Raw genomic sequence first — 17,094 nt, 5'->3', positions numbered from 1 at the left:
ATTCAGTGGTTGTAATCAGCAAAAGAGCACTCAAGAAAATTTTTTTCTACTAAAAACCGCCCACACGGAGAATTCGCTCCTGAAATAGTTAGTTGTGTAACATTATAACCGTAAAGTTTTGAAATATTTTGATTGGAGACGTACTCTCGTTCAACTGCAGCTCCCCTACTATAAACATAACGTTGTTGTTTAGCGCCATATCTGAATCGCAAGTGAAACGCATATAGAAGAATTTTTGGGATTGCGGTAGGATTTTTTGAATAATGGGGAGAAGGGGGGGTAGGTTTCTTTAGATTGTTGGATGAATGCTGTGATCGACATCCAAGAGCGCAAATAAACAGTGATGAGCCCTTGAAATCTTAGTAACTTAATCGTCTTCCAAGCTTTTAGGGGAATTTTTCGAAAGAAAAAAATTATGTGATGGTTTTGTCCGTCTGTCTGTCCGTTAGTTCATCGTCTAACTCGAGAATGAAGAGACAGCGATGTCAAACCTTCACCAATCGATTCCTACGAGTTCAGGGATCAGTGCTATGGAATCACAAGTCTACTGGTTTCCGAATACGAGCGGAGTTAGCAAAAAATGCGATTCTTCGTATCTTGTTTTGTTCTTTGGGTCACAGTTTCGTTGAAAAGTTTGTATAGAACTGCCAGTTCAATGTTCGAAATTACCCAATAAAAAACCCATAAAACGGTTTCCAAGATTCTACGGATGAGGAATGCAGTGTACAACCCTAAATTAGTCAGTAGCCAACAATAAATCTGTTGAGTGCCCTAAAGTTAAGAGTACAACAAAGCTGAAATGAAAACGGAGCGGTCATAAATTTAGAAAAAAATGTACATCGGGCAACTCTTTCTGGCGAGTTTAAAGCGTTTGAACCCGCGATCATGTATACGTCATTTTATCACATCGTTTTCAGCAAAATATAAACGATACGTAATCTGGACTTGCAATAAAGCTATCAAGATATAAATTTATACACCCCAACGAGAGACCACCTTTATTTATTTCGCTTCTTCTACTCCCGAGTCTATGTCCTTTTATTTACTCAGACTTGTACAAAATTAAGTCGCTAATTCCGTGGTTATTTTAATCTATCGATCCAGCGTGGGAGGCAAATTTGTTGCTAATTAATGCCCACCGCGAAAGCTGCCTAAAAATAACAGAGGGGGCTGTACAATTAAGGTTACACTTCACGCACTTTTAATTACAAATTTAAAAGCGTAAAGGGACAATAAAATTAAATAGAAATCAAAAGCACTTGCTGCACCCGATTGCGCCGCCACCACGTTTCCAAATATATGTGCGCGCGTGTGTATATGTATTTTTTACCTAGCATTCTTTATGCTTGCCGGTTTTTAATTATCAAAAAATGTTTCTTTGTGAGCTCGCCGCATTAAAAAATCAACGAACGGTCGTTGCAGTTTTAAAAAATTTAATTATTCAGAAAGCGTTTTAATTTTAATGAAATAAAGCGGATGCCAAAAGTTAGTAAATGCCCCTTTAATAATATGTAAGTTTGTTGACCCTTTTTTTCCCCTTGCTTTAAACCAGGAAGATTCCGCGATTTAATGATGAAAGAAATAATTAGTTACCTAAACGTTAAAATTTAACGAGCTCCTTTTTTTATTTAATTCGATTATGGCGCTCTCCACCAGAGGGTGCTCGCGACGGATCTAATTTGGAGAATGGAAACTTTTCAACTTGTACATTGATATTTATCGTAGTACGATACGTTATTCGGCATTGTGATACTAAATCAATTTGTATAGTAGTGAACACTGCAAAGGACAGTTCAATATTTTCCTTTATTAGAAACTCGTATCTTTGGACCGCAACTACAAGGGGAAGAGAGATTTTAATCAGAATTTGCGTTTGTCATTTTAATGTAATTCGAAATGTTATTGTTGTATTACATAAGGATTGTTCAGCGTAGCTGCCATTGAAGAAAGTCGCTCTTTAGAAGCTGCACGTAATTAAAATGTAGCAAAACAAAACAAGGGAAGTTGAAAGTGGGCTCGTAAGATGCGATCTAGTAGAGTGTATTGTGGATGACCTCGTAACAGTATACAGACATTTGAAGAACTCTTCTGAAGGATGTGCAAAGCCAGAGTACCTCTTCAGTTCATACGACGCGTGACGTTGCAAGACCATAGCATAAAGCAGACTCGGCCACTCAACTTTGCTCTGAAGATATTCCACTTCCGATACTTGCTGTATAAGCGTAATACGACCAATTATATTTTATATTCCATTCGCATTTAAAAATCGGACAGCGCGTGCATGTTCCCCGAGGAAGAATTTAAAAACTGTCACGTTCGCTAATCAAGAATGTTTCATTGACGTTCAAAAGGCAAACCAGCCAACAATTAAGTTACCACATAAAAAACGACAAAGGCGAATCTTGAACAAAAGAATTGATGCTTCGATTGAGGGTATCTAAAGTATAATAATAGGGCGTTGGACCCTCCGAATTTTATAAGGACGAATCGTATGGATTGGCGAGAAACACTCCACTCTACTTTATTTCAAAGACTATTGCACAATTTATTTTCAGCACGTAAATAACCGTATATTATTTCTAAAAGGTGTTATTATGACACGAAACGAGTGTGGCAAACGTACAAGTGTCATAATAGTCTTTAAATGTGAATAAAATACGATATTTTATGTACCAGTGTTCATCTAGCACCCAACTACAGTCAGATTTACGTAAAAATGTTTAGTTTCCCTTTAATTATAGATGATATTTCTTCTCGCGTAAAATAACGGGACTTGTGCCAAAATTCAACAACTGCCAGGTCAATTTTTTTAGTCAATCGCGACCGAAAGTGTTGTGAAACGGTTTTTCGCTAATAAATCATTTGAAACGCACAAGTAGCTTATAAAAAAAGAGATTGTTTCATTATTAGGCACTGTAAACTAAGCTTTCTTTCACCAAATACAAAATTTGAAACATATTCAACGTTAAATAAGGGCAGGAAATAACATTTGGCATTGAAATGATTGGTAACAGTTCCTTGCATAAAAACTCAGGCGAATTGTATCAAAAAAGTCGGTAAAAGCAGCGAAGACACCCCCTGACTCAGAACTAATCGTTACCCAATTAGTTTATATCTACTAGCTTAGCCCGTTTAGAATGCCTAGTTTAAAAAAAATGAGTTTCAAGGGATCTAGGACACTTCGCCGAATGCCCACAACGCCGACACGATTTTTTGAAGGTCCATATCGCCGACTAGGGACACTACGCCGACGGACACTACGCCGACCGTGCCCACATCGTCGACAAGTGTGCAAGGGACACAACGCCAACCATGCCCACTTCGCCGACGGACACTACGCCGATCGTGCCCACATTGCCGAAACGTGTGCAAGGGACACTAAGCCGAACGTGACCACAACGCCGACTGTTCGAAAATCCAGGCCCCTCATACTCTGTCCAGTGTATGAGTTTGCATTTTAAAAAGTTTAAAAAACATGTCCTAAACCTACAAATAACCTAATATCCAAAGCTGCTTTGCTTCACACTCCGTCCAGTTTGATTAAGAATTTTCGTATGAGTCTGTAGTTCGAAAAAAGTTAAAAAAAAATATTCTGAACCTACAATAACCTAACGTCAAAAGCTACTTGGTGTTGCACACCGTCCAGCTTGATTAAGAAGTGTTGTATGAGTCGACGTTATGGTCACGTTCGGCTTAGTGTCCCTTGTTCACTTGTCGGCGATGTGGGCACGGTCGGCGTAGTGTCCCTAGTCGGCGATATGGACCTTCAAAAAATCGTGTCGGCGTTGTGGGCATTCGGCGAAATGTCCCGGCCTCGTTTCAAGTAGGGATTTAACCGGTTCGGACTTTTGAACCGGAACGTAATCTTAAATGGTTCAGATCAGAACGAAGCTCGAAACGAAAACATCAGTGGAAACCGGACTGACTTCGGTCCAGTCCTTGGTCCGAAGACCTGTACAGAAAAACCATCGCACTTATCTGAAAATGACACACGAGGTTTAATGTTTTTCTTTTATTTTTCAAAAACATCTAAAAAATGAAGTCTCAAAATCAACAAAGGGGTGGCTAATCTCAGGAATACCTTTGCTTTTTCCGTATAAAGGGTTGAGCATGACATTATAAATGCGACCAGGCACTAGAATTTTAAAAACGCATGTTACGCATAGAAGAGGTAATCCTCTGGATGGGGTGTTACCAAACGTCAGGTAACAGGTTTAAAAATATGTCATAATAAATGTATAATAATACTTGATACTTTGGCATATGCCTGGCGTAGACGCCTCTCCCAGAATTTAATCAACTGTCGTGGGGATGTCTCCCTGGTAGTCTACCAGCTCTAAATTTTTCGAAAAAAGAAATATTAAAATTTAGATAGTGTGGCTGGTTTGTGGGTGTAGAATATAATATGTAGAAAACTACTAATAGACCAGAGACATCAGAACCCCAAAAGTTGTAAATTTTTGCAAACAGTTCTTATCGAAATGTAGTTTTCGGAATAGCGTTCAGAAACATGTACAATACTGGTTGAGCTGTTTTTTTTGAAAATTGTTTAAGGGGTGCACAAAATGTATCTATTACTGCATCTCAAACTATAAACTTACATACAGTGCTATTCATTAAGAAGTAGATATAGGGATTTACGTGTATTATTTTTCCCTATGTCTACTTTTAAATGACAACATCTCCTCTGAACGGCGTCGTCTAATTTCATGCAACCAAAGTAACTTCTTAGAACAAAGAAAGATCTGGCTGCCACATTCATTAATTTGAATATTATTGCTTTGGCTTCCGTATTTTTATTTTCGTTTGTGTGCGAAGTATTTAACTGAAGAAGAAGATGATATTGTCAATTGGTATAGTGCCGGAAACAGTTTAAGGAGCGTAAAAAATTTCTTTGCTATTAAGACAAAACAACAATTCAAACTGATTAATATGGCAGCCAGATGTTTATTTGTTTTACAGTTATTTCCCCTTCAGAAGGTATTTTGTCTTTTAAAAGTAGACATAGGGAAAAAAGCAGATGAAAAGCTGGAGAAATCGCTTGGAAATCGTTACTCGGGGATTTCCGCGGCTGACGAATCCAGATCTGCCCTTTAAATTGCCGGCGGATGCTTGGTGGTGGCGCTACGGGAGTTTAGTGGAGTGAAAAATTAAGCTTTCCGAGAAATTGCTAGGAAATCGTTAGTCAGGGGTTTTCCCGTGGCGCTACGGGAGTGCCCGGAGGTACAATGATAGACTATGTTTGTAACTAACTTACATGATGTAATGGCAGTAAAAAAATTGTCTCAATTGACTTTTGTTACTCGAACGTCATCTTTGCCTCCCCCGTACCACCACCCCTGGGCATCACCGGAAAATTTCGAGGGCACATTTGGACTCGGCGACCGCGAAAACCCCCGAGTAACGATTTTCGAGCAATTTCTCGGCACGGTTCATATCGGTCCTCCCGGTACCCTCGTATCGCCACCCTGAGCATCCCCAATCAATTTCGAGAGGTAGCATGGGCTGTGCGCTCACGAAAACCCCTGAGTAGCGAGCGATTTTTCCAGCTTTTTATAGTTTATAATTTTGCAATTAATGATGCAAAATAAGTACATTTTACCCAAAATTGTCCTTAAACCTTAATTTTCATGATTACTTTCTGTCGGGAAATTTTAGTTTCCATGACAGAGGCAGAGCAGACTACGTTTCCTGCCACTTGTCGCTTTACCGACCGCATCTGTGACATTGCTAAATGTCTATAATGACGCCTGTCATCACTGACAGATTGACATTAATCAAAAGTTCTATATACAAATTGAAATTTTATAATAAAAAACGATTTCGGGTAAAATTTAATACAAAACTCGCCAGTAAAATGGCATTACTTGCCTCGGAAATTAAAGTACTCGGTCCCAAAGAGGCCTCGCACTTCAATATTTCCTCGCCAGTAATGTGTCATTTTCCGGACTTTTATGTATATAGGTAACTATTTCATACTTACGCAATTTTCAAGAAATGGCTCAACCAGTACCTATTGTACAATGGGTATTTTGAATTTTTTAATAAATTGCCAATGAAATCTTTCAAAATTCCCATATTTCTATGACGACCCCTAAAATGATTGGAAACTTTCTGAGATCCTCTCGGATTCTTACAAAATATTCTCTTACATTTTTCAGAATTCCGTCTGAATTTATGTCAATTTCACCTGAATTTCTCTTGAATCAATTTTGAATTCGTCTACCATCATGATCCTCCACTTGATTTGAAATTGAATTTTTCTGAATACCTCCTAAATGGGTAGGTACCCATCTCTTAGAGCCCTTAGGCTATAACCTACATTGTGTGCCTCCATGGCTAATCCTACAAAATGAAGATATAGGTATTTCTTTAGTTTTACCATTTACACAAGTGGTTCTCCTACTTGTTCTTTGTAATTAAAAGGTCAATCCAAATTTACTAAAGCTCTGAGGGCGACATAAACAATTTCTCATTGCTCATAAACTAATAAACTTGCAGCGTTGCAAAGTGCAGCGCTTTTTAAGGCAATAAAAATCTGTAGAAATTGGAGCAAACGTGAACAGCATCATACGCAGCGAGTTAAAAAATAGCAACACTTTAATGCGGAAAGTCATAAAATCTCATCTCAAAGTTTAAAAATAAAACGGCGTCGACAGTAAATGTCAGCATGTTAAGGAAGCGTAAAGGAATGTGGTAATAAGCAATTAAGTACAATTACTAAAAGCGAGGAAAAAACAATTTAAAGTATCCATAAAGTTATCGCCTGTAAATATGTAGTAAATAAAAAGGCAAACAAGACCGGCAGCACTCTAGCTGGGATTAACTTGCTAAACGTAAAGAAGAAATGTGATAATTAGGATGCCATTACGCAAAGTTATCGCTTTCATTAGTAGGTAAAACAGGTAGCCGGTGATGGTATTTTCAAGTTATGGAAGATCGCTCCGAGCGAGTCGTATAAATTTCACTTGAAATACCAGGCAAAGGTGTTGAAACGATACATCAAAACCATGTAAGGAATTCCATTAACAAACCCCATTTAAAGTTCTTAGCATTAACGGACGAGATAATTATTTAAATGTAATCGTTTGTATCTATTAGCGTTTACAAATTTGTCCATAAAGCTATCGGGCCGAGGATACTTTATGTACATAAAAAACCGGTCGGGGCTTCTGGTAGCGCGGTATTATACAATGTAATAACTAAATTAAGAACGGCTATAAGCATAAATAAGCACTCTTGTGGTGCTACTGGCGCATTAATGAGCCCAAAATCGGGGTCTGGCGAGCTTCGATACCGAACCTATTAATTTTATAACCGAATAAAAATACCGGCATACTATACAATGTTAATACTGTTGGGAAAACACGCAATTATTGACCTGTGCAATCCAATTGCATACCTAATTAACTGTTATTGTGTCGTCATGTCCAACAATCCTATCAATTACAATAGGGCGACCTTATAATTATGGCAATGAAAAAAAGAGAACTACACCAAATTTGTATTTCCCATGTTTTGTTCGTGGAGTAATTGCACGCTTCTGCCTTAATTTACCAAATAAACATTCAACAGAGCATAATAATATTTGTACAATCGTCCTCATTATGACCGCCATTAAATATGCATCATACGGCGGTAGTGCACCGAAAATCGAAAAGAGGCAGGCGAACAAACAGAAAAATTAACCTAATCGGCGCGGTGCTAGGATAAAGAGTATTAAAAATAGACCGCGGTTTTCATAAATAACACGAATACTTTAAATACTTCTTCAACCTTGTACCCTCTATAAATAACCCAATTTTATTAATGGCATGGTTTATGTTTTTCACAAACAGCTTCCTTAACCGCAATCGTCAAATAGGGAAGCACCAGAAAGCCGGAGTAATAACTTCTTGTTTTTACTTCGCGTGCGAATTCGGCAAGAAGCGTTTTCAAAGGATATTTCACAATCTTTGTAATTAGCGCAATCGCTTTTGAAATCCAAAGAGCTTACTCGAATGGAGTAGTTTTTCGAAATTTATAGAAGAAAACAATACACCAAATTTTATTCGATTAGTAATAAAATTAGCAAAAAGAAGGCACCACGCACCAGGGTAGGAAATACCTACCCCCCAGCATAATGGATCGTTTATTTTATACAGATGGTCGGTCTCATAGTGAAGGTAATAATGAGTGTAAAGAAAGGGTCAGAACTGGACTCCCCGGTATTAAATTTGATCTAAGCAAGATTGACGATAATATACTGGTTCGACTCCTGAAAAGTCAGTATGATGTAAGATGCATTTTGGCAAAAACAATGATTTTTAAATTCTTCTTATCGGCTTGTGCGATGAGTTGGGGTGTTGTTTCTTTTATGCGGGGTCGTATTTGCTCTTGTATTGCCATAATCTTTTATTAATAAGTAATTGATGATGGCTTTGTTGAAAACTAGCATAATTGATTTTCGAGTCAAAATAAAATGAGTAAATCCTCAGGCCTCCTGGGTACGGTTGCCACTCAAGCGTTTCAGAACTGACTGGTCATGTGAATAAGAATCCTCCAGATTCGGTAGGACGGATTTAGTGAGTTTCGTGAATAGTTTTTCATATACCTCCCACCCAGCAAAGTAATTGTATAATTTCATCGCTCTGCAACTGTTTTATTTTATTCGTATTTTATTATTACTTCCAAAATACTAATTAATTTTATTAGAGGGGGGATGAACACTATTTTGTTGTTAAAGCTCAAATGTTTTATAAATTTTTCGTGGAACCGTTTCTAAGAGCAACACTAATAAAGTAAGTACATACTTAGGTCAAGCTTATAAATTAAAATTGTTTTATAATTGCTTTGCGTCGTGCCTTTAAACTCGTTGCGCGTGCTTTAAAGACTTGATTATACACTTGTATCTTAATATACTATTATTTTATTATTGTAATTCCAACATGCACTTTTATTTTATAATTGTTTCTGTGAACCTTTTACAAAATTACTAACCAAAACTGAAATGTTTTATAAAGTGGTGCCAGTTTTACATTTATAGCTGTCTTATAAACATTTTGAAAACGTTTCTGAGAGTAATGTTTTATAATTTTTGTGTCGGAAGCGTTTTGGCAACTATTATAAAATATGAAAAAGCTAGTTGGGCTGACGCCCATTCATCTATGGAACATTGGCTTCCATTCGCGGGTTAATTAGCCCCGTAAATTGGGTCACAAGAATTCACCCTCAGAAAATGTGTTTTTCGCCCTGGTAAACCCGGCGCTCAAGGAAAATTCTCTTCCTAAACGAATTGAAGTGGCATTTTTAATAGGAGCAAATTTTCCTTTGCGAAGAGCAAAAATAGTTGTTTGAATAAGTTTTCCGGAATCAGCTTTCTTTGGGGGGAATCTTTCTTGAGCGAAAATGCAGCTTTCCTGGAGGAATTTTGTCGAGGCGAATTTTCCTGTGAGCATGAAAATCGACGAATGCAGTGGTCGAAATTTTGGGGTCAATTTCATCGTGGAAATTAATTTCAGTTGAAAAATCAGGTTGCATAAAATCAACCCCATCTATCTCGTCTATTTACGCACCGTTAAAACTCGCACCTAGAATATTTTCCCCTGAAAGAAATTACTGGTCCTAGGAAAATTCATCTTCTGAAAAGAACACAGTGCAGCATTTGTCATTCATTTGTGACAGTAGGATGAAACTGGAAATTGAGTACAAAGCAGTAGTTCTCCGAGGGGCGAAAATTCGGTGATTAACTGAAAAGACTTAATTTTTGGGGAAACAAACTTCGCGAAATTCCAAGTGTCTCATTTGTTGTCGAGTATAGATCTGGCAAAAGATACAACCGCAATACAGTAGATTCTCTTTTAACATAAAGAACGTTGCTTGAGAAATGCCTGTAAGATCTTTGTGAAATAGCGCACTTTATCGCCAAAAGTTGCTTGTTTTCATTTTGACCTCACCACTGTGAAACAAGGGAGGATTTGGGTTGAGGGATTCGTAGCTGACAATTGGGATTGATAATCAGAGCCGTTTCGGATGTTACCGACATTGAGAGTGGAGATCTATCGACAGGTAGGCTTCGGTCGTAGGAAAAAATCGATGTTTAATTTAAAAAGGTCACTGTAAGAATTTTCGTTTTATTTGAAAGAAGGTTTTATATAAAGTGCGCACAAATCGGCAATAAATTTCGGCTCGGTCTCGCCGTAAAAAGTGTTATAACATAAAGTGAATGATTTATACGGGCTTAATGACAATCCGAATCTAATTACGCCCAACAATAAAATAAGATGATGGTAGTAATAGTAGTAAAAAAGAGGAGAAAACTAGTGACGGTGTGAGATAATCAATTATGGTGCAGACATGTGAGCCGTAATTCAGGCGTGAAAGCAACCCCTGCGAGGCGCGCGCGACTTTCAGTTTGAGGTTCGCTACATAAATCGGGTAGGAAAAGTTCTCGCAAATATCATAAAAGTAGAACGAACCTAATCTAAATTATTGCCTGTCCGGATATACATCATCAGGGAAATAATAACCAAAGAAAATTCATACCGGCTCGAAAATATCAAAAGACAATTCCATTTTATTACTTTTCTTTTTATGGCTTCAAAGCACGCGCAAGAAGCCCATATTCGCGAGTAAACTCGAGATAAACTGGAGGAAAAGAAAACAACAAAACGAACGCAATCCACCCTCGAGTGTTACATGAACAAAAAACCGACGGAAGCAGCAATTTTTACAAAACAATACCTTTGTAAAATGCGAACTTCTTTATGCAATCGAGCTTTCCATTTAATACAATAACGCTTTGGTTTCAAAAAGGCGTATCGATATCTCGAAAAATCGCAAAGCTCTCTACTACCCCAATTTAGCTTCGCGCGCCGCGCCGCCGAAAGTGGAGGAATGCGAATATTACATCGGGGGAAACGCTTTCCTTCGGGGTATTTACTACACGCTAAATCGTTCAAACATTAAAGTTATTTTCGTCAAACGCAGGCGACGTTTATAATCCATAAACGCAATTTGGAAAACAAGAAAATCACTTAGTAAAAAACCGAATCGCCGAAGGAAAACGCATGTTTTTGATGGCTGCCACCTTAATAAAACAAAACGGCCTCGACCGATTCGCAATACCATAAAAACGCGGACCTTTCGACCACTTTCTCCCCCTCCTCGCGATAAGTTATTAATTTCGTTGTTCCGCGATGAGAAAAATTTGTATTTGTGACGGTGCCGCCAATAAAATGTTGTTTATGCGTTGTGTCTATGGAGCTTTCTCGGCGAAGGAACTCGCACTAAAAATCGCAACCCCTCAGAAGCTGTTTGGAATTAATTGCACATTACATTCATATGCAATATCCTTTCTATTTAAACTAACCCTTTTCTTCTCAATTTTTATTGTGTGAAAGAACTAAGCATAAATGATTCGTGGGAGGTTGTGCCATTGTACTGGGTGTTCTATTTTGGCTGAGACTGCGGTGTTTTTGCGGTTTTCGCGACCCTGTACCACTTTGTTGTGAAACTTTTAATACCACAAACAGGATCAATCTAGCTACGTTAGAAAGGTAAACACTGTTTATTTTAGATATTTTTACGTAGAATCCAGTGGCGTATTTGAACAAAATTTTTGAACATGGCTGCCACCAGTTTTCATTTTTGGTTCATGACTAAAATTTAAAAAAACATAGGTTATGTAATTAGAAAAATAATGCAAAACAATTTTACGAAAAGATATATAGGGTGTTACATTTAAAAAATACCAACTTAAGGTTATCTCGGAAACGGTGGACAAATTTTTTTACTACGCCACTGTATTCTACGTAAAAATATCTAAAAAAACAGTGTTCTTGGGGATGGTATGATCAACATAAATTTAACAGCAGGATAACTTAAATCTAGAACTAGCTTCTTTGTTGACCCAAAGCTAATAGGGTCGCTTGGTATACATACCATTCATTTAATATGGTTGATTTTATATCCACACATACCATCCCTTAAAAAGCACCAATAATATGTATACACATGCACTTGTTTTTTTTCTGTAAGGGTTGGTACGTGCAGATTTAATCTCTCTGACAATAAAAAACACCCCTAAATCGGGATCGACCGTCCCCATGACGCCTACCTAGTAAAAATGACAAAATTTGACAATTATTTTTAAAAACATTTTCCTAAACATTTGGAGGGAGAGCGTACCACCGGGGAGTCTGGAATCCCCCCATCCCCCAGAGCAGAAAGAAACGATTAAATTTTCCTCGAAAACTACAATTTCATTCTGTATAAGCTCATAAATCTGATTTTGCTCATACCCTCCAGAGCTACACTCCCCCCAAAAATCATAATCATACTAATTTTCCTAAGCATTTGCGGGGAGCACTTAGCGCCGGGTCTGGAGAGTATAGAATACCCCCCAGCGCAGAAGGAATCGAATACCTTTGGCAATTTTATTCTGCATATAGGGCCATGGATCTCACTTTACTAGGGAGTATTTATGCTACTCCCTACAAAAATCATAAGCATACATATTGTGTTATACATTTGAAGGAAGCACCGGGAGCACCAATAAAATTTAAACACATGCACTTAATTTTTTCTTTAAGGGTTGATGCGCGTAGATTTAATCTCTATGACAATAAATGAAATACATAATTTGAGTCAAAACGCCCCTAAATGGGAATTATCCGTTCCCATGACGCCTATCCAGTAAAAATAAAGTTTGGCAATTATTTTTAAAAACATTTTCCTATACTTTGGAAAGCGAGAGAGAGAGCGTACTCTGGAATCCCTCCTCCCCCCAGCTCGGCGCAGAAGAAAACGATTATATTTTCCTCGAAAACTAAAGTGACAGTTTCATTCTGGATAGACTCATGAATCTAATTCTGTTCATACCCCCCAGGCTCATTGGTGCTACACTCCTTACAAAAATCATAAGCATACTCCTTAAACATTTGGAAGGAGACCGTAGCACCGGGGGGAATACCCCCTAGCGTAAAAGGAATCGATTACCTTTTCCTGGAAAAACACTAACAATTTCTTTCTGTATAGCGTCATGAAAGAAACTGTCATGGTAGTTTTCTAGGAAAAGTTAATGGATTCCTTCTGCGTCTGGGAGGTATTCCCCTCGGTGCTACAGTCCCTACAAAAATCAAAATCATACTCATTTGCCTAAGCGTTTAGGGGGAGCGCGTAGCACCGGAACTGGAGGGTATGGAATATTCTCATTTTGCTGGGGGTATTCCATACTCCCCAGACTACAAAAATCATAAGCATACAGATTTTCCTAAACATTTAGAGGAAGAACGTAGCACCGGGGGGTCTGGGAGGTATGGAAACGCTCCAGCGCAGAAGGAATCTATTACCTTTCTATGAAAAACTACAATGACAACTACTTTCTGCATAGGGCTAAATGTTACTGGCTATAATCCCTATAAAAATCATAAACATACTCATTTCCTTAAGTAATTGGAAGGAGAGTCTAACAATGAGTGGTCTTGGGTTATGGAATACCCCCACCGTAAAAGAAATCCATTACCTTTTCCTGGAAAACTACAAAGACAGTTTCTTTCTTGATTTGGTAATGAATCTCACTCGGAATCTCACTTTTCTGGGGGGCATTCCATAACCCCCAGTGCTACATTCCCTACAAAAATCAAAGCATACTTATTTTCGTATACATTTGGAGGGAGAGGGTAGCGCCGAGGGGACATCTGGGGGGTATGGAATACCACCCAGCGCAGAAGTTTTCCTGGAAATCTATAAGGATCGTTTCTTTCTGCATAGGGTCATGAATCACACTTTGCTGGGGGGGGGGGGGGGATATTCTATATCCCCCGGTGCTACACTCCTTACAAAAATCTAATTTTCCTGAATATTTGAAAGGAAAGCGTAGCACCGGGGGGTCTGGGGATATTCTCGATTTCCTTTTTCTGGAAAACTACAATGGTAGCTTCTTTCTGCATAGGGTCATGAATTTCACTTTGCTGGGGGTTATTCTATAGCGCTCAGACCTCCCGGTGCTACATTCCCTACAAACATCATAAGCATATACTCATTTTCCTAAAGACTTGGAGGGAGAGCGGAGCCCCGAGGGGTCTGGAATACGCCATGTAATCGATTATCTCTTCCTGGAAAACTAAAATCACAGATTCTTTCTGGATAGGTATATTCCACACCCCCCGACCCACCGTACACTCTTCCACAAAACCTTCAGCCCTTTGAAGTCAAGTCTGGAGAGTATAAAATAGTGGTTTTCGGGAAGAGGTAACCGATTCCTCCTGTGCTAGAGGTATACATTTTCATTGTAATTCGACGACTTAGTTTTAGTTTCTTTAGGTTATGTCTAAAGCTTTCTGAACATTTACACCTCCCTAGTTTCGTTTCGCTCCCTTCAGAATTAGATGCCAAAGTATCAAGCAGTGGACAAAGTGAAACGTGGTTCATACACTGGAAAAAATCAAGCTACTGGACGGATTTTAATGTTCGTAAAAACCATCATAGACCATCTAACGTGGCGAGACACTCAAAGGCAAATGTAGGCTTTCCATTAATTTCTGCGTATTTTTTAAAGTTTTTTTAAATTTTTCTTTTTTGTCGAAAGAAAAACGTACAACTAATTACTTTCTTGAATTTTCCTGAATGCTTTAGTTTCATATTTTTTTTGAATTTCTGGAAATTCCTTTGAATCTCAAATTTCCAGAATCTACCAATCAAACAACTCCTAAATTGGTGACACTAAAACGTGTGTTACTGGAATATGTGAAGGTTATTTAGTGTTCTTCCATTCTATGGAATTGTGTAGACAGGAAACGTTTCAGAAATCATCATCTGTGAGGATACGGTTTAATCGCAAATGATGACAGAAAGTGAAAAAATTCCAAAAACTTGACAACGCTCAGAAGTGTTAAGATTAGGAGCTCTCGGAGGGTACAGATGGCTCAGAGGATCATTAGAACAGTCTGAGAATTCAGGTGGCACTGAAAATTTTGACGGCGATTCAGATCTGAACTTTCTGATGTCTGGAATATTATGAACCATCTCAACTTTAGGATATCTTTAACATTTGAAATTTTCTAAACCTTATGAACCTTTCGAACCCTCGAACTCTTCTGAGTTTTATATATACTCTGGGACTCTAGAATCCCACAAATTCATTAAATCTTCTGAACTATTTAAACCTTTCTAATTGTCTTTTCTAAACCTCGTTAACTTTCTGGATCAAAGTACCTGTACATTGAAGACTAAGCGCGTTTTAAGGGACTTAAGATAATCGGTAGTTGCATCTTCGCATGTTTCTACCTTAAAATCACGAGAAACGCTTTTCAATTGAACTGTTAGCTGACGTATTATGCCATATTTGAAATGTTAAGATTCTGGATATAGCGTTAAAACATAATTTAAAGTTGGGGCACACCAACAAATTTATTGTAGGTAGCAAACAATGAGATCCTGTCCCTCAATAAGTGGCCATTCAGCCACCAGCAACATTTATTCCGGTGTCATTAAGAAGGAATCGATCAGCATTGCTGGATGCCTCGATGAACACCAAATAAGGTAGGTAGAGGTCACTCGAGTGAATATTAAAAAGCGTTTGCTACACTAATTCAAGTATACGAATGAGAATAAAGTGAACCGAAGTTAAAACAAGTTTTAGGGAAGTTGTGCGAAATTCATGCTTTGAAAAGCAAAATTATCTACTAATTTCAGGCTCGTGGGCATCGTTTTAAGCAGGCTACTTTGAAATTCTATTCATGCGAATGGTCATCCTCATTAGTGTTCGCATTCACGATAGTTCGCCCAGTGTATACAAAGTAACTTTAAGCAAAAGCAAATTATTCTAAACACCATCATCATGCGATGGGCCTCTTTTTAATAATTTTATTTTTGGGCGGGAGTTTCTAAAGTCGGTTTAGGCTAACGACACTTGTAATACCCGAGACCATGGATGAAGTTGCACTTAAAAGCTCGAAACTAAAACAACACGCAGATGACGCGTGCAACCCATGCAAATCGTTCGTAAGCAGCCAACGGCAGCTGCAGTAAATGACATTTAAACTTCGCGATAACCCATATTCCATTCAGTAACTTTCGGAAAATGGCGTGTCCAATTTAAAAAACTGTCACTGTACTCTAATGCCCTCGAGGGAAAGACAATTGGGGTAAGCGTAACGGTCAGAAATCAAACGAGCTTTTCGAAAGCTCATCAATAAACAGCGTCCAATTCGCTTTTCTTTCATATTGAAAAACAAACCAATTAACGACGGTATTAGTTACGTTACGAATAAGGTAAATGCATTCGGTTTTCAAACAGCGAACGAGAGGGAAAAAAGAGATGAATGGGATATTTGAAAACTTGGACAAAAGCAACCCAATTATATTTAATCCCTAGACTGCATTCTGAGCTTCCCGGCAGCGTCGGATATGAAAGTAACAAAAACAATTTTAAAAATGATCTATCTTTCAGTTCTCGAACAAATTGAAAGAAAATGTAATAAAAGTGGAACTGTGAAAAAGAATTATCAAGTTAGAAAATTCTCCGCGTTGTAATTCAGATTTCTCCTTTGATTGATGAAAGAGCGAATTTGAATAAAATTTCATCTTAACACTTACCGGCCCAAATTGTTCGAAGTAACTCTTAACGTCTTCTAGGGTTGTCGGCGCCGAAAGACCGCCTACAAATATTTTTTTCGTCCTGGTTACCATCTGCAACAAAAAGGAAAATTCTTAAACCAATTGAGTTGAATTCAGATCAATAATTAACTTTCATTCATAAAAACAAAGTAGTTTTGGCGTCATTTTGAAACCCTTCGTCCCACTTGAGGAAACATATAATTCCTTAGCCGAAGTGTTTCAATTGCACTTGTTTGATTAGGTACTAAAGGACAAAGCAAAACTCAATGGACATTTTGTAGTTTTTCTCTCTTCCGGTTTTAAAATTGTAAAAATCTACAATTTACACCATTTTCCGTAGTCGTGTATGTAAAGTAATTCAAGTTATATCATAAGATCTGGGAATTTGTTTTTCAAATAATTGGAAAAAATGGTCGAATTGTTATTTTAATGTTAGGTACTGTTTTAATTTATTCGGTAATTGTTCAATTCTATTTGTTGTGTTTATTTTTTAAA

The 17,094-nt window shown here is 37.9% G+C and overlaps 1 protein-coding gene across 13 annotated transcripts in view; it reads right to left on the bottom strand.

Annotated features, from left to right (window-relative positions):
• LOC116176595 (RNA-binding protein Musashi homolog Rbp6) overlaps positions 1-17,094 on the bottom strand; it is a 207,854-nt gene that overhangs the window by 164,338 nt on the left and 26,422 nt on the right. For all 13 annotated transcript variants that reach the window (XR_004146472.1, XR_004146471.1, XR_004146470.1 and 10 more), the window contains exon 2: positions 16,579-16,671. Coding sequence is in view for 10 of the 13 variants with exons in the window: in XM_031495231.1 (XP_031351091.1) it covers positions 16,579-16,671 (93 nt within the window). In the remaining 3 variants the exon portion in view is untranslated. The remainder of the gene's footprint in view (positions 1-16,578; positions 16,672-17,094) is intronic.

Source organism: Photinus pyralis, unplaced genomic scaffold, assembly GCF_008802855.1.
Source record: "Photinus pyralis isolate 1611_PpyrPB1 unplaced genomic scaffold, Ppyr1.3 Ppyr1.4_LG7, whole genome shotgun sequence".
Lineage (NCBI taxonomy): Eukaryota > Metazoa > Arthropoda > Insecta > Coleoptera > Lampyridae > Photinus > Photinus pyralis.
The sequence above is the reverse complement of the archived record's forward strand: the minus strand, read 5'-3'. Positions and strand labels throughout refer to the sequence as shown.